The sequence below is a fragment of the Salmo trutta genome, chromosome 3, assembly GCF_901001165.1.
Source record: "Salmo trutta chromosome 3, fSalTru1.1, whole genome shotgun sequence".
Taxonomy (NCBI): domain Eukaryota; kingdom Metazoa; phylum Chordata; class Actinopteri; order Salmoniformes; family Salmonidae; genus Salmo; species Salmo trutta.
In genome coordinates, this window is record NC_042959.1 from 32,829,965 (window position 1) to 32,856,066 (window position 26,102).

The 26,102-nt window shown below is 42.8% G+C and overlaps 1 protein-coding gene across 2 annotated transcripts; it reads right to left on the minus strand.

Moving 5' to 3' along the window:
• Positions 1 to 3: 3 nt before the first annotated feature.
• si:ch211-203d1.3 (protein phosphatase Slingshot homolog 3) lies at positions 4 to 25,580 on the minus strand. Of its 2 annotated transcripts, none has more exons than XM_029731412.1 (17): positions 25,400 to 25,580; positions 24,717 to 24,802; positions 18,861 to 18,898; positions 17,289 to 17,478; positions 15,589 to 15,704; positions 14,217 to 14,285; positions 6,187 to 6,252; positions 5,713 to 5,895; positions 5,538 to 5,631; positions 5,041 to 5,169; positions 4,357 to 4,403; positions 4,084 to 4,230; positions 3,691 to 3,891; positions 3,426 to 3,612; positions 3,210 to 3,320; positions 2,985 to 3,083; positions 4 to 2,895 (listed from the first exon to the last, which is right to left on the minus strand). In XM_029731412.1, the coding sequence occupies exons 2-17, from the start codon at positions 24,762 to 24,764 to the stop codon at positions 2,701 to 2,703; spliced, it is 1,920 nt and encodes a 639-aa protein (XP_029587272.1). In that variant the 5' UTR covers positions 24,765 to 24,802; positions 25,400 to 25,580; the 3' UTR covers positions 4 to 2,700. The 2 variants fall into 2 exon arrangements, with proteins under 2 accessions (XP_029587272.1, XP_029587263.1); XM_029731403.1 differs by having other exon boundaries at positions 24,717 to 24,885; positions 25,400 to 25,579.
• Between the last annotated feature and the right edge of the window lie 522 nt (positions 25,581 to 26,102).

The following is a 26,102-nucleotide window of genomic DNA, read 5'->3' on the forward strand; positions in this document are numbered from 1 at the left end:
ACATGGTTTCAGTATAATCATTTATTAATTCACTCAAACAGTATAGCTGTAAAACGCAGCCATAGACGACTGATACAGGTCATTTATCTTTTTGATCTTAGAACAGCAGAGGTTGGCTCAGGCAGTGTTAATGGCATGTGGTGGTGGAAACCTGTTTTATAATGGTTTAATTGTGAGTATAGAAAGAAAGATGGTGCTCAACCTAAAAATGTGTAAACATCATTGGTGAATATACAAATCAAGGCCAGCTGAATACATACAACAAAAAATAATCATTGGATCGATACAGAAGCCAGCATAAAGAACAGAAGGTCCATCTAGTCAACTGCCGGAAAGTTCAGAAACACCATAATGCTGAATCTACCTTGATCCTCTCAAAAAGTCCCAAATAGACAAACACTCATTCAAAAAAACAAAACTACCCTTAACACACCACCCCCCCCCCCAGTCATAATAAGCAAAGCCAGAGCATACACACAGGAACAAATTCAATGCAAGTAGCTACATACTACACAATGACATCATCCCAGTCAAGCAAGGAACAAGACTAAATGCATTTAATCAATATGAAATAATGCCAAATGCCACCACCTCAGATAGCAATATACTGTAGATATTATAAATACTTTCAATTAGGGTCTTTCAGGAAAGAACTTGGTTATTTTGGTCCCACGTCCAAGGCACTCATACAGCAAGGCTATTTATGGAATGACAGTGTGACAAAGAAATAAACATATGAAATAAATTGAACCCCCGAGATTTTAAACAAAAAAATGGTAGAAGTTTTCTAAAGATCCTCATTAAATATGTCGTCTTGACATTAACTCAAGGACAAAGTTGATTGGCACAGAGGAACACATTGGCATAGAGTTTGGTGCCCTTGGATTAGTCCAGAATAACAGTTTAAAACAGTCACTCGATATTATATCTCCCAGTTGTTAGTACTTTTGAATGACCCGCTATTTTGAAACATCTAGAGAAAATTGATAATTGAGCCCGTATGTGTTACCATGCAATCTTCATAAACTATAAAAAAAATATGGTATGTGCGTAATTAAAAATCTAATAAAGGAATAGAGAATGGCACTTAATGCATACAATAATCCCAACTGGCAGCATACAGCCTCTAACGTCTGTCTTCTCTGAATTTAAGGAATCATTGCATAGATATGCCCTGAGAGAGAGGGCGGGCAAACTCCGCATGTGTTATGATACGTACCGAAATGCAGAAGATAAATGTACATACATTCCAACTTCTATGGACCATAGGTAAGTCTAACCAGAAATACAACGTTTTTGTCATAATACTGCAGTGACATTAAAACAATGAGCCATCACTACCAATTGCGTGTAAATGGTTTGGTGAACAGTGATACATAAACACAGGTCACCAACCTTCGAGTCAAAATGCAAGCCGAGAGCTACCGCTCAGATAAAAACTAAAAAAAGAAGCCTATGCAACAACCAATTAAACACAGTTCTGTAGCAATGAGGTTTGTGCAGTAGGCTATAGGCCCAAAACATTATCACTGTATATTGCCTACCCTTGAATTGCCCAGCCAATGTTGTTCTTCTCAGACCATTTAAAAAAATTATATTTCAACATTGTAGGTATATGATCACACTGGTAATATATAATTTGTTGTATTACTTGTGAGGCACAGCTAAGTGAGCATTTTGTTTTTACTGGCCTGTTTCTGATGGTTAGTCTGAGGGGAGGAAGGGAGCAGCGGACCCTCTCCGCTGAGAAAAAGGGACAGTCTTAATCCATCTGATGGGAAATTTAAGTCGTACTGCATTATTTCAGCCTCAAGCACCAATTCATGTTGACCAGAGAAAGTGAAATATTCCTCTATATTAAAAAGGACAAGCAGAAAATAACGCAAGCTTATCGAAACACGCATTTTTATGTCTTATAAAACGGTTGAACAAAGTGCTGACAGCAGTGGAGGCTGGTGGGAGGAGCTATAGGAGTATGAGCTCATTGTAATGGCTGGAATGGAATAATTGGAACAGAGTCAAACATTTGTTTTCCATGTGTTTGATACCATTCCATTTATTCTATTACAATGAGCCCATACTCATTCAAACAGCAGCTCTTTGCTGTATTCGTTGAGTCTCTCTAGTCATGGTTTGAAAAGTTTTTAAATCTCAACATTATCAACTTTGCTGTGGGTTCGATGGCTTCTTTTTACAGTCTATGGCGCGAGGAAACTGCAGACACGGTGATCTGAGCTATACGATTGGCCAGCGGTAGGCCTATAGCTGCACTTGATTTTCTCTCTGGGCCTGCCGAGTAAGTAGAGTTCTACCTTCAGACACATGAAATGGTTAAAAATGTCAACGCTTTACCTTCCTGGCACTAGGGCTGCTGAATCAAGTGCACCTTTTTGTACAGTGTTTGGTGATCGACTAGAATGGCTTGGAGATCAACCAGTCAATCGTGATCGATCGGTTGGTGACCACTACATTGAAAGAACCAAACAGGAAATATTGTGCAAAAGGCATGACTGTTAAATAATCTATAATATAATGATGATAGTTGGAGTCTTAAGGGCTGATGTATATAACTATATTAGGGTAATTCTTTCATGTTTATAGCTTGAAAGTGGGCAGAACATGTCATCTCTTCCTATTAGTGTCTCCTCTAGGCTTCTCATTCTCCATCCCCCCTCCCGCCGCCTCGTCTTCTGTTCCTCTTTACCGCACCTCCGTTGTCTTGGCATCTCCTTCCCCGGTCTCAAGTTTGCTTGGCCCCGCCCCTTCCAGTTTTCTGAGTCCTGATAGGCGGCTTGGCTCAGGTGAAACGTCCACATGGGCCCTCTGATGCATGAGGCCTTTCCGTCTATAACTCCGCCTCCGTTGCCCTGGAGACCTCCGGTGACTGTTGGCAATCTACGCCAGCAAATGATAAAAGGTTAAGAAAAACTGTTGCTCTTTCTTCTCTACCCTTTCACTCCTTCCCCGCCTTTTACCTCTCTTACCTGTTCATTCCTTAGGTCCTCGTCTTCCAGTTCGTTGATGGACTGCATGAGAGAGAAGAGGTTCATCCTGCCACTGCGACTGGGGCTGTGAGAAGCCACCTAGAGAGGATGGGAGGGAGGGTATTAGAGATGGATAAACAGGTTGCTTTTGACATTGATTCAGTGTAATATAAATGTTAGAGAAGGTATTGTCATGTCACTACACTTGTGAGAGAGGTCGCCCACCTGTACAGTGATGAAGGGATTGGGTACAGACGGTTCCGTGGGTGGAGCAGCCGGTTCTGTGGGTGGAGCTTCTGGGTCAGTCTCAGACTTGTGGGCAGGCTCTTCAAATAGCTGGTCAAGAGAGGGACAGAGATTTATGATTGCTTCAATTAATTAAAATATAATAAAATTGCCACAAAATAAAATTCATCTGGAGCTTGACAATATCATCCTAACCTTCATCTCTATATCTGCCTCATCAACTTCATCTGGACTCTCCAACTCTTCTTCCTCTTCCTCCTCGCTCTCCTCCTCTTCCTCCTCCTCATTGCTGTGTGAAGCAGCAGACTGCGCTCTCTCAATCTTTCGCTGCTCCTTCTCTGCCCGTGACTTCCACCTCCAGAGAGCGCTGTGTCGCTGCTGACTGGAATGGAGGGTACAGTAAACATACAGGCGATGTTAGGTCACACACACACACACACACACACACACGTTAATTAACCTGGCGTTGAGGATGCCGCTGTAGGTGTGGAGCTGCTTCATGAAGCCGTCGTTGGGCTGGACAATGGGCCTGCGTTCCCTGACGTAGGACAGAGCCACCTCCAGGGGCCAGCGCTGCTGCTTCATGGCGTAGGCCACCACCGTGGAACCAGAGCGAGACACGCCCATCTTACAGTGCACTAGCACCGCCTGGCCACTCTGCCTATTGGGGGGGGGGGGGGGCAGAATGGGGATGTGTTATTGTGTGACTAAAATGAACAGTGCCATAGTTGAGACTTTCAGTTGCTTATTCAGGGTGGCACAATGTTCTAGAATAGACTGATCGACTTAAAATCCATATCATTACAGTGCAATGCAGGGAGAAGGTCTAGGAGTGAGAGGAGGGTGGGACTACCTGGCTGTGTTCATGAAGGTGTATGTGTCTTTCCAGTGTGACAGCAGGTCTGTAGCCTCCACGTCGTACACTCTGATATTCATGTAGCTGAAGGATTCTGGGAAGAAGTTGTCAATCTCCCGCGTCACGTTCAGGATGTAGCCCACGCTGCAATGTCATTGGCAGACACTTAGTTACCCAGCAACAACAACACATTGGCTTGCTCGTTTTCTTACGCACCTTATACAAGTCAATAGCAAAGGTACACACACACACAGTAATTTAAAGGTTTACTTGTTTTTCTGTAACTCCTCAAAGTTGGCAGCATTCCACTCAGAGCCCTAAAAGACAGAGACACACACAGCCTAATTCACCAGCCTGGAGAGGAGAGGGTCAGAGCTTTCTATTTACCAGCTGTAAACACTAGGCTCGAGTCATGTGACCGACTCTTGGCTACAGCACACTTCCTGTGATGATCATCCCTGAGGAGATTTCGCAACTTAAATCCCCTCGAGTCCATTGATGCGTCAATCTAAGTAACATAATAAAAAAAATCCCCAACAGAATCTGTCAGTTTAAATTAGAGATATTTTGTTTTATTTTTACATGGGTTGCGTCTCAATCCACTGCATCCGCCCCATGTCGTCCTTCCGCATCTGTGGTGGAAAGTGGCAGAGCTACAACGCTGTTTATCAGACCAGGGAAAAACCCTGAAAATCACGTCTTCTCAACAAAAACATCTGCAGCATTTCCAACAGTTTGGCCTACAATATGACCACTCTACGACCCCCACAAGTGTCACGAGACTAGTCTAAAGCAACCCTTTGAAATGAATGGAGGTACAGTACCTTTTACCGCTCCTCGTGATCAAGGTTAGGGATTTGGGATCGGGTAAGCTGATCAGATCTGTGGTTAGGGGCTACTGCTGTGTGGCATAGGTCAAAGGTGACATTATTAAAAGGGTCAGATGGGACTCACCAGGAACAAGTAGTCAAATATTTTGGAGGGCTTGTCCATCTGCGCCATGGTGACCATCATCTCGTTGTCGATGTATTCCTTGTAGTTCTTCATGTCCATGCCTATCCTGGTCTCTAGGGCACTGCGGACCTGGAGAAAGGAGGAGGATGGCCAACCGAACAACAGCACGACGCCATGTTTGCTCCCAATGAGCATTCAATCCATCCATGAGGTTAAACTAAGCTATTGAGCTCTGGTTCTGACTTGGCCGGTTTAAATGGCTTGTGTTAGAGGTAAGGTGTCATAGTTACTGACACAGACTCTACAAGTCATTTAGGTCATAGACCGTAGACTCCCTGTATATTACCAGATGAATTATGATCAATTCTATCAAGTGATCTACTTCCACTTCGGTTGCATTTCAGCCACTTGTGGCAACTATTCCGTTCGCCTGTGACCTTCACAAGTATCGGGCTTACTTCATGAAGTGTATTATGTTCCATCTCCCTCTGTGGTACCTGTTTAGAGGTGATATTCTCTAGGTCTTCTGTTCTCATGATGTCTCTGAGCTCCTCTTTGATCTGCCGCTCCACAGACACCCTCTCTGTCGAGCTGCATACAGACAAGACAGAGAGAGACAGTATGACTACCTGCATCCCCTTCCACATCTAGCTGACACACACACACACACACCTCTGCCCGGCGCTGTCCCTCCTGACTGACTCTAGGCCCGTCATGGCTCCCCACTCGTTGAGACAGAGGCGGTCAGACTCCACATGACCGTAGTAGTATTGGGCCCAGTCCAGCCCACAGCCTGGGATCACTGCCCCCTTCACTGCCCGCTCGCAGCAGCCATGCAGCGCCTGCAGCACTGACCTGGGTACAGCGGAGACACACACATCAGGGTCTACACAGTGGAAGAGGCAAAAGACGCAAATTCAGACAAGGCCATTATGGATGAAAGCGTAGAGGTTTTAGGTCATTCTATTACAGTACTGAGTGGGAGCATCGTGTGTGTGTTTACTGTATTCATCAGACAATATTCAACCGACCACATAGTCTGTATGGAAAAAGGGTTGAATAAAACCTACCACATAGTCTGTATGGAAACAGGGTTGAATAAAACCTACCACATAGTCTATGGAAACAGGGTTGAATAAAACCTACCACATAGTCTGTATGGAAACAGGCTTGAAGATTCTCGTCTTTTCTGCCGATGTGACACTGAAACCACTGAGAAGGTGAAAAAAAGGGAGGGAGATTGAGAGAGAGAGAGAGCAAGACAGATGGATGGTGTGTGCGTGTGTGAAAGAGAGAGGATCATTGCTGTGTGAAGGTATGATCCTGCTAATGGCAGACACCCAGTCAGTGGGTGTGAGAGAGTCATGGTGTGACAGAGACATCATTTGAGCCCTATTACCTCTACACAGAACAAGACAGGGCTACAACATCAATTTAATGCCGTTTCTTATTCCTGGGTAAGATTGGAGTAATCTGATCCTAGATCTGTGGTAAACAGAATCTTCTCCCTTGAGCCGACACTGCTGCACAGCCAGGTCAACGAAGCAACACATTCCCACCACATACCAGAACAGCCAAAAGCTCTACATAAACTTTATAGTCAACGCTTAAAACTATTGAAATAATGGCACCGGAGGAGGATGGCCGCCGTTTTACGGGCCCCAGACCAACTGTGCTATTTTGTGTTTCTTTGCGCTGATCCTAACTTTTTTTGTACATAATGTTTTCGGCCATCTTTTCATATGACCAAAAAGAGCTTCTGGACATGAATACAACTATTACTAACCTCAACTTGGATGAGGAGTTCTATTTCAACGAATTGGAGGCGAAGGACATAATGCTCATCCCAGACTAGGCCCAGGTCACTGGGAGGAGGCGGAGCTACAGAGGTCGCTGTGCAGGATATGTAACGAAACTGCGACGGCGAGTGGATAAGTCACCATTAACCTCTGTTCTATTGGCGAACATCAACGTGATCTCTAGAACTGTAATAGCCTGTGTTTCACTGAGTCGCCACTGAACAAGGACATGGAAAATATAAATCTAGTTGGTTTTCTATACATCAGTAGGACAGAACAGCTGTGTTTGGTAATCTGAGAGGAGTGGGAGTTTGTCTCTTGGTCAACAGCAGTTGGTGGGTAGGTGATTTCTCATATTAAGGAAGGTTCTGCTTGCCGGAGTTAGATTGCCTCATGATAAGCTGTAGACCACACTATTTACCAAAAGAGTTGTCATCTATATTTTTCATAGCTGTCCATTTACCACCACAAACTGATGCTGGCACTAAGACCTCACTCAACAAGCTATATTTGGCCATATGCAAAGAAGAAAATGCTCACCCAAATGCAGCGCTCCTAGTGGCCAGGGATTTTACTGCAAATCCATTTTACCTACACTACCGTTCAAAAGTTCAGGGTCACTTAGAAATGTCCTTGTTTTTGAAAGAAAAGCACATTTTTTGTCCATTAAAATAACATCAAATTGATTGATCAGAAATACAGTGTAGACATTGTTAATGTTGTAAATGACTATTGTAGCTGGAAACGGCTCATTTTTTATGGAATATCTACCTAGGCGTAAAAAGGCCCATTATGAACAACCATCACTCCTGTGTTTCGACTCCGGGATGCTGGCCTTCTAGGCAGAGTTGCAAATAAAAAGCCATATCTCAGACTGGCCAATAAAAATAAAAGATTAAGATGGGCAAAACAACAGACACTGGAGAGAGGAACTCTGCCTAGAAGGCCAGCATCCCGGAGTCGCCTCTTCACTGTTGACGTTAAGATTGGTGTTTTGCAGGTACTATTTAATGAAGCTGCCAGTTGAGGACTTGTGAGGCGTCTGTTTCTCAATCTAGACACACTAATGTATTGTCCTCTTGCTCAGTTGTGCACCGGGGCCTCCCACTCCTCTTTTTATTCTGGTTAGAGCCAGTTTGTGCTGTTTTGTGAAGGGAGTAGTACACAGTGTTGTACCAGATCTTCAGTTTCTTGGCAAATCTCTCGCATGGAATAGCCTTCATTTCTCAGAACAAGAATAGACTGATGATGGTTCAGAAGAAAGGTCTTTGTTTCTGGCCATTTTGAGCCTGTAATCGAACCCACAAATGCTGATGATCCAGATACTCAAACTAGTCTAAAAGGAGGCCAGTTTTATTGCTTCTTTAAAATCAGCAGTTTTCAGTTTTCAGCTGTGCTAACATAATTGCAAAAGGGTTTTCTAATGATCAATTAGCCTTTTAAAATGATAAAACTTGGATTAGCTAACACAACGTGCCATTGGAACACAGGAGTGATGGTTGCTGATAATGGGCCTCTGTACACCTATGTAGATATTCCATTACATTTTTTTTTTTTTATTTATTTTTTTTAAATCAGCCGTTTCCAGCTACAATTTCCTTTAAAAAACAAGGTCATCTAAGTGACCCCAAACTTTTGAATGGTAGTGTAATTTCTACCAGCATGTCTCATGTGCAACTAGAGGCTCGATCACCTCTACTCTACACAGAGACTCATACAAAGCTCTCCCTCCATTTGGCAAATCTGACCATAACTCCATCCTCTTAATTCCGGTTTACAAGTAAAAACTCAGAACAGGAAGTACCAGTGATGCGCTCAATACGGAAATGGTCAGATGAAGCAGATGCTAAACTACAGGATTGTTTTGCTAGCACAGACTGGAATATTTTCCGGGTTTCATCCGATGGCATCGACGAGTTCACCACATCAGTCACCGGCTTCATTAATAAGTGCATCGATGACGTAGTCCCCACAGTGACCGTACATACATATACCAACCAGAAACCATGGATTACAGGCAACATCCGCACTGAGCTAAAAGGCTAGAGCTGCCACTTTTAAGTAGCGGAACACAAATCCGGACGTTTATATAAACAAAATCCTGCTACGCCCTCCGAAAAACAGACGTGTACTCTCAACTTCTCCCTGACCCAGTATGTAATAATCACATTTCAAGCAGACCACCATAGTGAACCCCAAGGTAAAGCTGTCTAAATGACTATCGCCCCGTAATAATCACATCTGTAGCCATGAAAATGCTTTGAAAGGCTGGTCATGGCTCACATCAACACCATCATCCCAGACCCACTCCAATTCGCATACCGCCCCAACAGATGATGCAATCTCTATTGCACTTCACAGTGCCCTTTCCCACCTGGACAAAAGGAACAGCTACGTGAGAATGCTGTTCATTGACTACAGCTCAGCGTTCAACACCATAGTGCCATCCAACCTCGTCACTAAGGACCCTGGGATTAAACACCTCCCTCTGCAATTGGATACTTTACTTTCTGACAAGCCGCCCCCAGGTGGTGGGGGTAGGTAACACATCCGCCAAGCTGATCCTCAACCCCCTCAGGGGTGCGTGTTGAGGGCCAGCGTGGCGGATGTGTTGTTGCCTACCCCCACACGACTCCAACACCATCATTAAGTTTGCCGACGATACGACGGTTGTAGGCCCGATCACCGACTACGATGAGACATCCTACAGGGAGGAGGTCAAAGACCTGGCAATGTGGTGCCAGGACAACAACTTCTCCCTCAACGTTAGCAAGGCAAAGGAGCTGATCGTGGACTACAGGAAACAGAGGGCCGAGCACGCCCCCATTCACTTTGACGGGGCTGTAGTGAAGACGGTCGAGAGCTTCAAGTTTGGTATTTTATTAGGATTTCCCATTAGCTGTTGCAAAAGCAGCAGCTACTCTTCCTGGGGTCCACACAAAGCATTACAGAACATTAATAGACAACAACTCAAGGACAGAATTACATTAATGTTTTTTTTTTAAGGCACACAGCCTACATATCAATACATATACAAACTATCTGGTCAAATAGGGGAGAGGCGTTGTGAGGTGTTGCTTTATCTGTTTTTTTTTTAAAATCAGGTTTGCTGTTTATTTGAGCAATATGAGATGGAATGGAGTTCCATGCAATAATGGCTCTATAATACTGTATGCTTTCTTGAATTTGTTCTGGATTTGGAGACTAAAAAGCCTCCTGGTGGCATGTCTGATGTGGTAAGTGTGTGTAAGTTGACTATGCAAACAATTTGTTTCTTGTAAAAAGAAGTGATGCAGTCAGTCTCTCCTCAACTATTAGCCAAGAGAGACTGGCATGCATAGTATTTATATCAGCCCTCTTATTACAATGAAGAGCAAGATGTGACACTGTCCTGGGCCAGCTGCAGCTTAACTAGGTCTTTCCTTGTAGCACTGGACCACACGACTTGACAATAACAAAAATTTGACAAAACTAGAGCCTGCAGAACTTTCTTTTTGGAGTGTGGTGTCAAAAAAGCAGAGAATCTCTTTATTACGGACAGACCTCTCCCCATCTTTACAACCATTGAATCTATATGTTTTGACCGTGACAGTTTACAATCTAAGGTAATGCCAAGTAATTTAGTCTCCCAAACTTGTTCAACAGCCACACCATTCATAACCAGATTCAGCCGAGGTCTAGAACTTGATTTGTACCAAATGCAATGCTCTTAACTTTAGAGATGTTTAGGACCAGTTTATTACTGGCCACCCATTCCAAAACAGACTGCAAATATTTGTTAAAGGTTTCAGTGACTTCATTAGCTGTGGTTGCTGATGCATATATGGTTGAATCATTAGCATACATGGCACACATGCTTTGTTTAATGCCAGTGGCAGGTCATTGGTAAAAAATAGAAAAGAGGGCCTAGAGAGCTGCCCTGCAGTACACCATACTTTACATGTTTGACATTAGAGAAGCTTCCATTAAAGAAAACCCTTTGAGTTCTATTAGATAGATAGCACTGAATCCACATTATGGCAGAGGTTGAAAAGCCATAACACAAGTTTTTTCAACAACAGGTTATGGTCAATAATGTCAAAGGCTGCACTGAAATCTAACAGTACAGCTCCCACAATCTTCTTATTATCAATTTCTTTCAACCAATCATCAGTCATTTGTGAGTGCCCTTCTCTATAAGCATGCTGAAAGTCTGTTCATTTGTTTACAGAGAAATAGCATTGTATTTGGTCAAACGCTATTTTTTCCCAACAGTTTGCTCAGAGCTGGCAGCAAGCTTATAGGCCTACTGAACCAGTAAAGGCTGCTTTACCACTCTTGGGTAGCGGAATTACTTTGGCTTGCCTCTAGGCCTGAGGACAAAGACTCCTCTCGGCTCAGATTAAAGATATGACAGATAAGTGGCTATAGAGTCAGCTACCATCCTCAGTAGCTTTCCATCTAAGTTGTCAATGCCAGGAGGTTTGTCACACTAACTTTACAAAATTAAAACTTGCAATGCTTTTCTTCCATCATTTGTTTTTTTTAAATGCATGAATAGGATGGCTCACTGTTCGTTGTTGGCATTTCCTGCCTAAGTTTGCCCACTGACAATGAAGTAGTCATTAACATAATTGGTAACATCAAATGGTTTTGTGATGAATAAGCCATCCGATTCGATGAAAGATGGAGTTGAACGTCTTTCTACCCATAATTTCATTTAAAGTACTCCAATTTTTTCCCATCATTCTTTATGTCATTGATCTTGGCTTCATAATACAGTGTATTATTTTTGTTGGGTTTAGTCACACAATTTCTTCATTTTCAGTAAGTCAGCCAGTCAGACTTATTAGCCACTCCTTTTGCCCCATCTCTTCAACCATACAATTTTTCAATTCCTCAATCCATGGAGCCTTAACAGTTCTAACAGTCAGTTTCTTAACCGGTGCATGTTTATCAATCATTGGAAGAAGCAATTTCATAAATTCATCAACTGCAGCGTCTGGATGCTCCTTATTAATCACATCATACCAACAAATATTTTTTACATCATCCACATAAGAGTCACAGCAAAATCTTTGGTATGGTCTCTTATACACTATTTTAGGCCCAGCTGTTGGAACTTTGGCTTTCCTGGATATAGCTACTATATTGTGATCACTGCATCCAATGGGTACGGATACAGCTTAAGAACAAAGTTCTACAGTATTAGTAGAAATGTGATCGATACTAGTGGATGATCTTGTTCCTGTAGAGTTTGTAAACATCCTGGTAGGTTGATTAATAACTTGAACCAGATTACAGGCACTGGTTACAGTAAGAAGCTTCCTCTTGAGCGGACAGCTTGATGAAAACCAGTCAATATTTCAGGTCCCCAAGAAAGTAGACCTCTCTGTTAACATCACATACACTATCAGGCATTTCAGACATATTGTTTAGATACTGACTGTTCGCACTTGGTGGCCTATAGCAACACCCCAAAAGAAAAGGCTTTAGATGTGCCAAGTGAACCTGCAACCACAACACTTCAATAACACTTGACATAAGAGCTTCTCTAAGCGTTACAGGGATATGGCTCTGAATATATACAGCAACACCTCCCCCATAAGCATTTCGGTCTCTTCTATAGATATTATAGCCTTGTATTGTTACTGCCGTATCATCAAATTAATTATCTAAGGGAGTCTCAGAAATGGCTAATATATGAATGTTATCTGATGTTAGCAAGTTATTGATTTCATGAACTTTATTTCTAAGGCAACATATATTAACAGGGGCTATTTTCAGCCCTTTGCTGGGTAGCTTGTCAGAGATAGACATGAAAAGAGCAAACAAAGCAAGATAAAACTACAAATTCAGCAGTCCATTAATCAATTGGTGTGTGTGTGTGTGTGCTGTGGGGTTGAAGCTACGCACCCATAGGCTTGGCTTTCATCCCTTCCAGAAGGGTGGACAATGAGCCTGTCATAGCAGATGTAAGCAAATGTCCCCACGTGCCCTGGCAGCTTTCCTGGCCGGGATAAGTTCTTTCCTCTTCTGGCGCAACGCTTCAGGATAGTCCTCGTTGAGGAAGATATACGTTCCTCTCAAGTTCATGGCTCTTTCCATAACAGCTACCTTGTCCTTGAACCTCACAAACTTGGTGGGTTTTCCAGTCCTGTGGGGGCGCTCCACCTAAATCTTCCAGTGGTCCATCTTCAATTTTTCAGAGATAATTTCCATCACTTTGTCCTCAGACTCCGTCCAGGTCTCATGTGGAGATTCTGCAATTCCGTCCACAACCATGTTGTTCCACCTTGATTGTCCCTCGAGATTTCTGATTTATCTGTCATTGTTATCATGGATTCACATACAGAACGGATGTCCTCTCTCAATGACTTAGATTGCTGTGCTCTTGCCATTTTCCTGTTTGAACTCACTGAGCTGACCCGGAGAACTGCAAACTGTTCTTCAGGTCCTGGACCTCTCTGGTCAGGTTGTCCATTATTTTATTAGTTGAATCCACCAGTATTTGGACAAAAACATTTACATTACATTTAAGTCATTTAGCAGACGCTCTTATCCAGAGCGACTTACAAATTGACACTTGAAGCTCATTTCTTGATGTTGTAACAACTGCTTGTATAACTATTTTTATTAGTTTAAAAGATGCTTCACGTGTGATAGACACATCACTGTCCTCAATGGTACTCCCGCCGGCTTTGGTCTTTATCATGGTAGCTAGCAACGTAGGTTACGCAGTTACTTCTCGCAGTTCCAGACAGGGAACTCGGTGTCCACATCACTAAGGACCTATCATGGTCCAAACACACCAATACAGTCATGAAGAGAACACGACAACACCTCATCCCCCTCAGGAGGCTGAAAAGATTTGGCATGGGCCCTCAGATCCTCAAAAAGTTCTACAGCTGCACCATTGAGAGCATGTTGACTGGCTGCATCACCGCTTGGTATGGCAACTGCTTGCGTACGGCCCAGTACGAGCGCCCTGCCATCCAAGAACTCTATACCAGGCGGTGTCAAAGGAAGGCCCTAAAAAAAGGGTCAAAGACTCCCAACACCCAAGTCACAGTCCGTTCACTCTAATGCATGGCAAGCGGTACCGGAGCGCCAAGTCTGGGACCTAAAGGTTCCTGAACATCTGCCCCAAAGTCATAAGACTGCGAACAGTTAATTAAATGGCTACCCGGACTTTCTATTTCTCTCCTCCTACCTACATGTACTTCAATCAATCACCTAACCAAACATACAGGTACATATTACCTTAAATCACCCTAACTACCTCATACCCCAGTACACTAACTAGCTACTTCCTAGTTTCCTCATTTGACTCTTGCACTCTTTCAGTTCACCCCTCCATCTTTATCTTTCACTCACAACACGTTTTTAAACTCTTACCCATCTCCGTCCAGATACACTTGTGTGTCGCTCCATACCGGCACAACCAGACCGATAGTACACAGACATCTGAAAGAAAGAGACAGACCATTTTAATATATTTTTCTTAAATTTGGCAATATTTACGTATTTTCTATCAACGCAAGTCATTCTCTAGACTGGTCTAAGGTAGGGCGGGCGATATGGCCAAAATATCATATCACAGTATTTAAAAATTGGACTGTATGATGGTATTTTATGTTTTTGAAAAGTTCTAAATTTGCGTTGAGTAGTGCCTGACCCTAGGGTTACAACACATATATTCTAAGTTATTTCAAATGGGTCTTTCTCCATACTGATTGTTTTATACAGTTCAATTCAACAAAAACAATTTTCAACAATTTCTGCATCCATTTGAGATCATTTCCACGTAGGGCTGCAAGATATGGGCAAACAATCTAGACATTATATTTAACCAAATATTGCACTTACGATTTAGAGCAAAAACACTTGGGTTAACTTTTGGAATTATGGAAATAGAATGATTATTCTAATTCTATAGTTAGAATAGTATAGTGGGCACTTTGAATACAGTGTTGTTTGACATGACAACGAATAAAAATGCCAGGGAGGAGTTATTGTGACAGGGTAGGAACCAAAGTGTTGATAAGTGTTCACTAGGGGACCCTATAATCTTTGGCTACATTGAATGTTTTCTCTTAGCTACTTCATGTAGCTAACATTTTCATGCTTTGCATATTCCTCAGATTTAGAAGATACTGTTGTACAAACAACATGCTGATTTAGGTCTACACCATCACTGGTATTATCAGGCTGTATAGCTAATTACATTTGCTCTGGCTTAGTACATTTATTAGTTAGCTAGCCAGCTAACTAACTAGCGATTAGCGGCAAACAAGATTAAGGCCAAACTTGCTAAGACAAACACGCCGTTTGTAGATGTAAGAAACGCGAACTAAGTGTAATTATAGAACGCTAATGGATTTATATGAAGAAAAGTGAAAACAGTATCTTTGTCATCAACATTGTTGCATTGACCATGCAGACTGAACGCAAGTGTCTCGTGGTTGAGGAACAACAAACGCGCTCCTTGAGTGATAGGGGGCAGGGCTAGGTCTGTGTGGAAAGCGGCATTGAGAGAGTGAGAGGACTCAAGTAGCAAACTATAAAAATGGACGTTAAACACGGCGTATCACATTTAACAAACCAAAACATTCAAATACCGTTATAGAAGGTAAAGTAAAAACCCAAACCGGTCCGTGCATCAGTACCGGTATATCGTAAAATACGGAATACCGCCGAGCAAAAAGTCTAAGGTAAAAACAGCAAGCCCTGTACACCTCTCTACTGAAAGAATGATAACAGCACATACCTGTCTGTGTCGGGGAAGTCCATCCCCAGTAGAATGCTCTCCTGTTTGTTACTGAAGGTGGAGACTATAATCAGATACCGTACCCTGACTGGACTCACTGACTCCAACCTCACCGCCTGCATGGGGAGGTGAGAGAGAGGGGAGGAGAGAAAGGAGGGATAAGGGATGACATATACAGGTAGGGTTTAGAGAGGGGTAAAGGGCATTTATACACTGAACAAAAATAAACAACAATTTAAAAGATTTTATTGAGTTACAGTTCATATAAGGACATCAGTAAATTCATTAGGCCCTAATCTATGGATTTCACATGGACTGGGAATACAGATATGCATCTGTTCATCACAGGTACCTTAAAAAAAGTAGGGGGCCTGGATCAGAAAACCAGTCAGTATCTGGTGTGACCACCATTTGCCTCATGCAGAGCGACACGTCTCCTTCACAGAGTTGATCAGGCTGTCGATTGTCGCCTGTGGAATGTTGTCCCACTCCTCTTCAATGGTTGTGCGAACTTGCTGGATATTGGCGGGAACTGGAATATGCTGTCGTACACGTCAATCCAGAGCATCCCAAACATGCTCAGCGTGTGACACGTCTGGGGCACACAATGGGGCACTCTGTTCACAACGTTGACATCAGCAAACCGCTCGCTCACATGTCTGCCATCTACCCGGTACAGTTGAAACTGGGATTCATCCGATAAGAGCACACTTCTCTCCAGTGTGTTAGTGGCCATCGAAGGTGAGCATTTGCCCACTGAAGTCAGTTATGATGCGATGCTGGAGGCAGCTTACGGTAGAGAAATTAACATTCAATTCTCTGGCAACAGCTCTGGTGGACATTGCTGCAGTCAACATGCCAATTGTACGCACCCTCAACACTTGAGACATCTGTGGCATTGTGTTGTGTGACACAACTGCACATTTAATGGCCTTTGTTGTCCCCAGCACAAGGTGCACCTGTGTAATGCTCATGCTGTTTAATCCGTTTCTTGATATGCCAGACCTGTCAGGTGGATGGATTATCTCAGCAAAGTAGAAATGTTCACTAACAGGGATGTAAACAAGTTTGTGCACAAAATTAGAAAAATAAGGTTTTTGTGCGTATGGAACATTTCTGGAATCTTTTATTTCAGCTCATGAAAGAAAGATGTATAAAACGCAATATGCGTTGGTCCTTTTTGTTCACTATATATGTGTAGATGGATGTTACTAGCCTGAGTGCCAGTCTGGTGTGCTATCATGCCAACACCTTGTCATGGAAAACAAGTTCGGTTTGACAATGAGTAATGGAGTTGGCAAGAGCACAAACAGATTTGGGACCACCAGGCTAGGATTTTACATGTTGGAGGTGTATAAGGGTGAGTTACCATACTTTCTATAATGTAAAAGGCACTTTGAGACCTAGTGAAATGCATTACATGAATGTGACATGACGGAGGGCTCCAGGCATCACGCCTATTCTAGTCATGCTATTGTAACAAAGGTGGTTATGTGAACCACAAAAGTGATGAGTAACCTTGCCTGAGACCTGAAGACTTGCTGATGCCCAGGCATTATCTAAGCACTAACACAGCTTTGTGGTGTGCAGACTGCAGATGACCCAAGTTTAAACAGTTCTTCACACACTGCCTGTCCTTTCCATTGTACGCTTATTCTATACATTCTACCTCTGGGCATGTGACTGCTGACAGGTCTCACCAGTTTGATAGTGTCCTCTGGTCTTAGTAGTGACACCATGGCGTGCAGCTGTCTGTGCTGTGTGTCTGAAGCTCCGCCCCCCAGCTTCAGGGGTGAAGGGGAGTGATTGGGCGACGTCTCTTCATGTGGCCCCTCCCCCTCTCCCTCTTCCAGGAGAAGGACGGCCCCTTTGACCAGAGCAAAGCTCTCTCTGTTTTGGAGGATGGAAGACTGAATTATTACTTTGAAAGATGTTTGCAATCAAACTTCCATAGGACCACATCCAACCTACAGTGCATTCGGAAAGTATTCAAACCCCTTGACTTTTTCCACTTTGTTACGTTACAGCCTTATTCTAAAATGGATCAAATTGTTATTTTTCCTCAGCAGTCTACACACAATACCCCATAATGACAAAGCAAAAACAGGTTTTTAGAATTATATATAAAAAAAACTGAAATATCAATGTACATATGTTTTCAGACACTTGACTCTGGCTGGGCCACTCAAGGACATTGAGACTTGTCCCGAAGCCAGTCTTGCGTTGTCTTGGCTGTGTGCTTAGGGTCATTGTCCTGTTGGAAGGTGAACCTTCGCCCCAGTCGGAGGTCCGGAGCAGGTTTTCATCAAGGATCTGTCTGTACTTTTCTCCGTTCATCTTTCCCTCGATCCTGACTAGTCTCCCAGTCCCTGAAAACGTTGCCACAGCATGATGCTACCCCCTCCGTGCGTCACCATAGGGATGGTGCCTGGTTTCCTCCAGACGTGATGCTTGGCATTCAGCCCAAAGAGTTCAATCTTGGTTTTATCAGACCAGAGAATCTTGTTTCTCATGGTCTGAGAGTCCTTTAGGTGCCCTTTGGCAAACTCCAAGCGGGCTGTCAAGGCCTTTTAGTGAGGAGTGGCTTCCGTCTGGCGATTCTAACAAAGGCCTGATTGGTGGAGTGCTGCAGAGATGGTTGTCCTTCTGGAAGGTTCTCCCATCTCCACAGAGGAACTCTGGGAGCTCTGTCAGAGTGACTATCGGGTTCTTGGTCACCTCCCTGGCCAAGGTCCTTCTCCCCCGATTGCTCAGTTTGGCTGGGCGGCCAGCTCTAGGATGAGTCTTGCTGGTTCCAAACTTCTTCCATTTAAGAATGATGGAGGCCAAGGTGTTCTTGGGGACCTCTAATACTGCAGAAATGTTTTGGTACCATTCCCCAGATCTGTGCCTCGACACAATCCTGTCTCGGAGCTCTACGGACAATTCCTTCGACCTCATGGCTTGGTTTCTGCTCTGACATGCACTGTCAACTGTTTATAGAAACATTTCAAGGATGATCAATGGAAACAGGATGCACCTGAACTCAATTTCAAGTCTCATTGCAAAGGGTCTGAAAACGTATGTAAATAAGGTATCTGCTTTTTATGTTAAATAAATGTGCAAAAATTTCTAAAAACCTGTTTTCGCTTTGTCATTATGGCCGTGTGTAGATCGATGAGGTATTTTTTAAATTAAATCAATTTTAGAATAAGGCTGCAATGTCTGAATACTTTCTGAATGCACTGTACATACAAATTAAATTCACAACACCCAAAACCCCACTAATCTACCTTTTCTGAAGTCTCCCTCTTCTTGGGATGCTTTCATCCTTTAAAAAAATGATATGAAAGATGATTAATTTACTAACAAACTCCTTAGCCCAGTGGTGTAACTACATCGTCACAGGCCCCTGTGCTAGATTTATCAGTGGACCCCCAACGTAAATCAGAAGAGCAACTGAAAGTCAACAGACCAGATGAACTGGAAAGACATTTACACTTACAGGTGGCCAAAAAAAACTAACTGTGATGTTTTGTATGCAAATCACTTGTAGGTGTCTAATAGCATGAGGTCTATCGCATTTCTTCATGTTAAACAACGCGATTGACTAATGATGTCCGGTGTACAAATTATAGGGCCCAACATGAAATGACTAGGGGGTCCATGCAAACTTGATATTGAGAGCTTGACATCCACCACTGCCTTGGCGGCAGTTTTTTTTGTGCTATCATGCCAACTCCCTGTAAATCATTGTCATGCCAAACTTCACTTGACAATGGCAGCAATGTAGTTCGCAAGAGCACAAACAGATCTGGGCCCAGGTTATAAACAATTTACTTTTTAAATCTACAATCTATTAAATCTACCATCTTGTGTCACATATTGAAGTCCGCTGATTACAGTGACAACCCTCTTTAGATTTAATAAGGGATTTATTCAATCTCTAAAACCAGTTATGTGGCATCGAGAAGTGGGTACTTCAGTGTTCATGTACTGAAAGAATGAGCAGGATCAAGAGTAAAATGTGCATTTACAACGATAAGAGGAAAAGACTACAGAAGTCATTGACCAAGGGGGACACAGAGAAAGGAGGGAGACGGAGAGAAAGAATAAGAAAGAAGAACAGAAAAGACAAACGGAGGGAAAAGTGAGAACAGAATGTATGAGGAAGGGGTAGCTGCAGTATCAAGGGTTCAGCGGTGTGAGAGTGAAACTTGAGACAGTAACATCAGGGTGATTCCTCACAAAACCAGGAAAATACCATTTCTCAAAATGTCTTCCATAGAATGTTTCTTTGGAGGAAGGATTGTTGACATGTATTTCGAAAAGCATCATTGAGAAATAATTAATCAAAGTTGGCATATTTATGACATCTTGGCCTCCTTTAAAACTCCATAATGTTTCATCTGAATCTGCCACAAAACAAAAAATGGTGTCATATGAAGCTTTATCGCTTGCTCTGTAAAATCTGTAGTATTTTGCTTTCCATAACAATTTTCGTACATGAATTTATTAACATTGAAAAATATAAACATGAATATTCAAAATATACAACTTTACATTTTTCAATTGATTTTTTAACATAATATACGCTACGGGCATATCGAGGTTCCAGAGTGGGATCTCTGCTACTTTTAAAGTTATGGCCCATTTTTAACAGAGAAATTGGCATAGTAGGCAATGTAACCAATCACAGCCCTCCTTTTACTTGTATCATTGCCCATCCTGCAAATCATCAGCAGAGGGTGACCATTTAGAATCCAATTTTATATTCAGGCTGTTGGTAACGCTTATAAATTGGATCATAACTCAAAAAGTAACAGATCTTACTCTGGAACACTGATGCTGTAAAGTGTCTTATGTTCAACAATATATAGAAACATTTGCTTAATGAAAATGTGTATATTTTCTATATTAATGATTACTCAAATTTTTAATCCAAGCAAATTTGAGAACAAGGCTACCTAAATTCTACCAGCATATTGATTGCGAAATGTACCTGGGCAATACCCTCGACCACTGCTACTCTAACTTCCGCGATGCATACAAAGCCCTTCCCCGCCCTCAGGCAAAATCAGTCCGCGACTCCATCTTGCACCTACTGTCTTATAGGCAGAAACTCAAAACAGGATGTACCAGTGACGAGAACCATTCAACGCTGGTCCGACCAATCAGAAGCCACGCTTCAAGATTGTTTTGATCACGAGGACTGGAATATGTTCCAATCAGCCTCAGAGAACAACATCGACCTATACGCTAACTCGGTGAGTGTGTTTATAAAGAAGTGCATTGGAGATGCTGTATCCACTGTGACTATTAAAACCTACCCTAACCAGAAACTGTGAATAGATGGCAGCATTCGCACAAAACTGAAAGCACGATCCACCACATTTAACCAAGGAAAGAGGTCTGGGAATATGACAGTATAAGTGTAGTTATTCCCTCCGCAAGGAAATCAAACAAGCGAAATGCCAGTACAAGGACAAGGTGGAGTCGCAATTCAACAGCTCAGACACGAGACGTATGTATGTGGCAGGGTCTACAGGAAATCACAGACTACAAAAAGAAAGCCAGTCACGTCAAGGACACCGACATCACGCTTCCAGACAAACTAAACACCTTCTTTGCCCGCTTTGAGGATAATACAGTGCCACCGTCGTGTCCCGCTAACAAGGACTTGCGCACCCCCCCCCCCCTCTCCGTGGCTGACGTGAGTAAAATATTTAAACATGTTAACCCTCGCAAGGCTGCTGGCCAGGCGGCATCCCTAGCAGTGTCCTTAGAGCATGCGCAGACCAGCTGGCTGGTGTGTTTACGGACATATTCAGTCGGTTGTCCCCACATGCTTCAAGATGGCTACCATTGTTACTGTACCCCAAGAAGGCAAAGATAACTAAATGACTACTGCCCCGTAGGACTCACTTCTGGCATCATGAAGTGCTTTGAGAGGCTAGCGAAGGATCATATGACCTCCACCTTACCGGCCACCCTAGACCCACTTCAGTTTGCATACCGCCCCAACAGGTCCACATACGACACAATCGCCATCACACTGCCCTATCCCATCTGGACAAAAGGAATACCCTATGTAAGAATGCTGTTCATTGACTACTGCGCAGCATTCAACACCATAGTACCCTCCGAGCTCATCATCAAGCTGCAGGCCTTGGGTCTCAACCCCGCCCTGTTCAACTGGGTCCAGGTGGTGAAGGGAGGAAACAACATCTCCACTTCGCTGACCCGCAACACTGGGGCCCCACAAGGGTGCGTGCTCAGCCCCCTCCTGTACTCCGTTCACCCACGACTGTGTGGCCATGCATGCCTCCAACTCAATCATCAAGTTTGCAGACGACACAACAGTCGTCCACATCAGTCGTCCACATCCAAGGGACAGCAGTGGAGAAGGTGGAAAGTTAAGTTCCTCAGCGTACACATCAGTCAAAATGAAATGGTCCACCCACACAGACAGTGTGCTGAAGAAGGTGCAACAGCGCCTCTTCAACCTCAGGAGGCAGAAGAAATTTGGCTTGTCACCCAAAACCCTGACAAACTTTTACAGATGCACAATCGAGAGCATCCTGTCAGGCTGTATCACCGCCTGGTACGGCAACTTCAACGCCCTCAACCGCAAGGCTCTCCAGAGGGTGGTGCGGTCTGCACAACGCATCACCGGGGGAAAACTACCTGCCCTCCATGACACCTACAGCACCTGATGTCACAGGAAGGCCAAAAAGTTAATCAAGGACATCAACCACCCGAGCTACTACCTGTTCACATCGCCATCATCCAGAAGGTGAGGTCAGTACAGGTACATCAAAGCTGGAACCGAGAGACAGAATCTGTTTTTCAATCTCAAGGACATCAGACTGCTAAACAGCAATCACTAACTCAGAGAGGCTGCTGCCTACATTGAGACCCAATCACTGGTCACTTTAATAAATGGATGATCACTAGTCACTTTATACAATGCCACTAAATAATGCCACTTTAATAATGTTTACATATTTCATTACTCATATCACATGTATATACTGTATTTTATACCATCTATTGCACCTTGCCTATACTGCTCGGTCATCGGTCATCCATATACTTACATATTCTCATTCACCCCTTTAGACTTGTCTGTATTAGGTAGTTGTTGGGGGATTGTTAGATATTACTGCACTGTCAGAACTAGAAGCACAAGCATTTTTGCTACACTCGTATTAACATCTGCTAACCAGGTGTATGTGACAAATACATTTTTATTTGATTTTGATTTGAATTAATTTAATAAAATTGTTACATAACTCGAAATACTCCTCATATTACAGAGCAAGCGGTAAAGCTTCATACGACACCAATTTTTCGCTTTGTGGCAGATTCAGATGAAACATTATGGAGTCTTAAAGGAGGTGTAACAGTGTAGGTTCCGTCCCCTTCTTCGCCCCAACCCGGGCTCGAAGCACACATCAACAACTGACACCCACCGAAGCATCGTTACCCATCGCGCCACAAAAGCCACGGCCCTTGCTACGCAAGGGGAAACCCTACTTCAAGTCTCAGAGCGAGTGACGTCACTGATTGAAACGCTATTAGCGCGCACCACCGCTAACTAACTTGCCATTTCACATCGGTTACAGAGGCGTGGGTAAGGCCAAAATGTTAAATATTCCAACTTCCATTAATTATTTCTCAACTATGCTTTTAGATATAAAATGTCAAATATATGTCAAGAATCCAAAAGAAACATTCTATGGATTACATTGCTTATGGGGCTTTTTACATGGAAATGCCCACACCGGACATCCATGAACGTTGAAAAGTAGTTGAAATTTGGTCAGTCCAAATCTGAACCAATCATAGATGTCTGTTTCACAAGTTAGGCCAGTACAGTAAAGAAAAGTACAGTAGAGTAAAGTTCAGTACATTACTAGAGCACAGTATAATTTACTGTCCTCTACTGTAATGTACTGAACTATACTTTACTGTGCTGTACTCTGCTGTGCTGTGATGTCCAAACTACGACTGGTAGGTGGTCACATAAAACTGAGGGAGATTTCAGTGTCATTCTGTTACCAAACTTTACATCGGTTCTTCGAGTAAATATGTTTTTAAATGAACTGGAAATTGTTTTTTTTTTTAAACTAGTCCTTCTGCATAGTTGTATGGTTTGTTTAACTTTGGAATCAATGGTTTTTGTTGGTCATACATTTAAAGTGAAAAGTCATTGTCATCATCATTCTGTTACAGTGGAATTGCCCAAATATGTCAACAATCCTTCCTCCAAAGGACCATTCTATGGATAAAATTTTGGGAAAATCCCCCCCAAAAATCGTGGTATTTTTTGTCCTGGTTTTGTGAGGAGTCATCACACAATACCTGTTATTTAACTGACATGTCCAGACAGACACAATAACATTTTTTTTGTAGAGGATGTGCTGGAGAGGAGCGTTGAGGGTTTGAAAGGAAGAGATGAGTTAACAGTAGTAGAGATGAGAGCGGTAGTATGCAGGGGGGCGGAGGTAGACAACGTTATGTCTGCCTGTCCACACACTCGTAACATACCAGCGAGGCCTTGGAAGTAACACAGTTTAAATTAGCCTGTTAAAGTTGCTCTAACTGTTTAAAGAGAAATGAAAAAGAAAACACAGAGGGAGTGAGAGGAGACAAGATAAGGACGGGGGTGAGTGAGTGAGTGAGGTTATCATTTGAAACACTGTCAGTGTGGTGGTGAGGGTTAGGCAGGAGGAGTCGATTTTAATACTGTTGTCACCCACAAATACTCTGTGATATATCACACAGTTTATGGCATGTTTGCCCTCTACTTAGTTATGTCATCTCTGCTTGTCAATACAAATCACTGCCTTGGCTACCAGACAGCATCAAATACCCTTTACATTATCAACAATCTACAATGCTGTGATGATGACATCGCAAATGAATAACAAAAAGCAGGTTATTGGACAGCCTCAGGCAAAGACCGTTGTTCATTAAATATAGCAAACGGATTCTGGATAATAGGCTAAGCAGGCTTGGCCAGTGTATCGAATCGCACACTGTAAAACAGAGCATTAAATGACGTGAAGTGAAGGCGCTGCCATGGAAAATAAAAAGCCAGTATAGCTGCATTGAGATATGTGTGGGGCTCGTGGGAAACTCACCGGAGCGGTGGAGATGGACGGCGAACGATGCAGGGTCAGAAGAGCCATGGCAAGGCACCGCTCGGTCGGTCGGTCTTTCACGCGCACTGATCAACACAAGAGGCGAGTGAGATCAGCGGTTTCCCTCAAATGTGTGGGCGTGGAGGATAGAGGATGTATTCACACAAATCTGGAACGAAGTTGGAGCTGATGATTAAATACCCGTTTATAAAGATACATTATCTGGAGACACAAATTGACATTTGACACGTAACGTTATAGGCATTGATGGAAGATATGCCATTGTAGTTGCATGCAAAGCATTCCTTCACAACGACCACGTATGGTGTTGAAATGAATGCGCGATGCACTGCGGCCGCGCGTACATTTACAACATAAATAGAATGTTGCTACAATGAAACAAACAATGTGGCTAACTAACTAGACGTTTCTGAAAATAGCAACATTTGAGAATCTAGAGCATGAAGTGAATTCATATGCTAGATGTCATATGGAAAACATGTAAAGCATCAACTCAGTTTGAGTGGACAATCTGCTCTGTTGATCGTCTGCAAACCAACAAGCTGTTAGCTAGCTATAACTCGTTAGCGCGTACAGTGGATAGGCAACTGATCCATGCTAGCTAACTAAAAACAAGTGTGAAAGGGATGACGTTAAAGATAGAGCAAAAGTTCCTCTTTTACCTGCCTCCTTCTGATGCTTCTCCCTCACATGCAGTGAGCTTGGATAGCAGCTATTTGTATTCTTTAATCCTTCGCGTTGGCAAAAGTTATGCGGCACTCTGATATCCAAATTAAAGGACAGTTTACTATTTCATAGTACAAGGAAGACATCGGCAAAGAAAAGCAATCTACAAGGAGGGGCTTGTAGGATTGGTTTTCTTAAAGGGGAAATGGCAAGATTTCTATTATGATGAAATCTTGCCATTCTCCTACTGTCTCCTACTGCACAAACAAGAACACTGATGGATGCTTTTATTTATTTCATATTGATCATCTTATTATGAGTATCTATTTATTCATTCATTGGACGTTGGATGCCCAGAAATCAGTAAAGGCAGTGAAAGGATGAATAGGTGAAAATCTGGTGAAGGGCCCTTGAACAAGGTACTTAACCCCAATTGCTCCAGGGTCGCCATTGATAATGGCAGACCCGGTCCGTGATCCCACTCTTCGAGGGTGTCTCAAGTGGAGTTGGGATATGCAAAAAACATATTTCTAATTCACACACAGTGGTGGAAAAAGTACCCAATTCTCATACTTAGGTAAAAGTAAAGAGACTTTAATAGAAAAGTATTAAAAGTAAATGTAATTTATAAAATGTACTTAAGTATCAAAAGTAAAAGTAAAAGTATAAATAATTTCAAATTCCTTATATGAAGCAAAC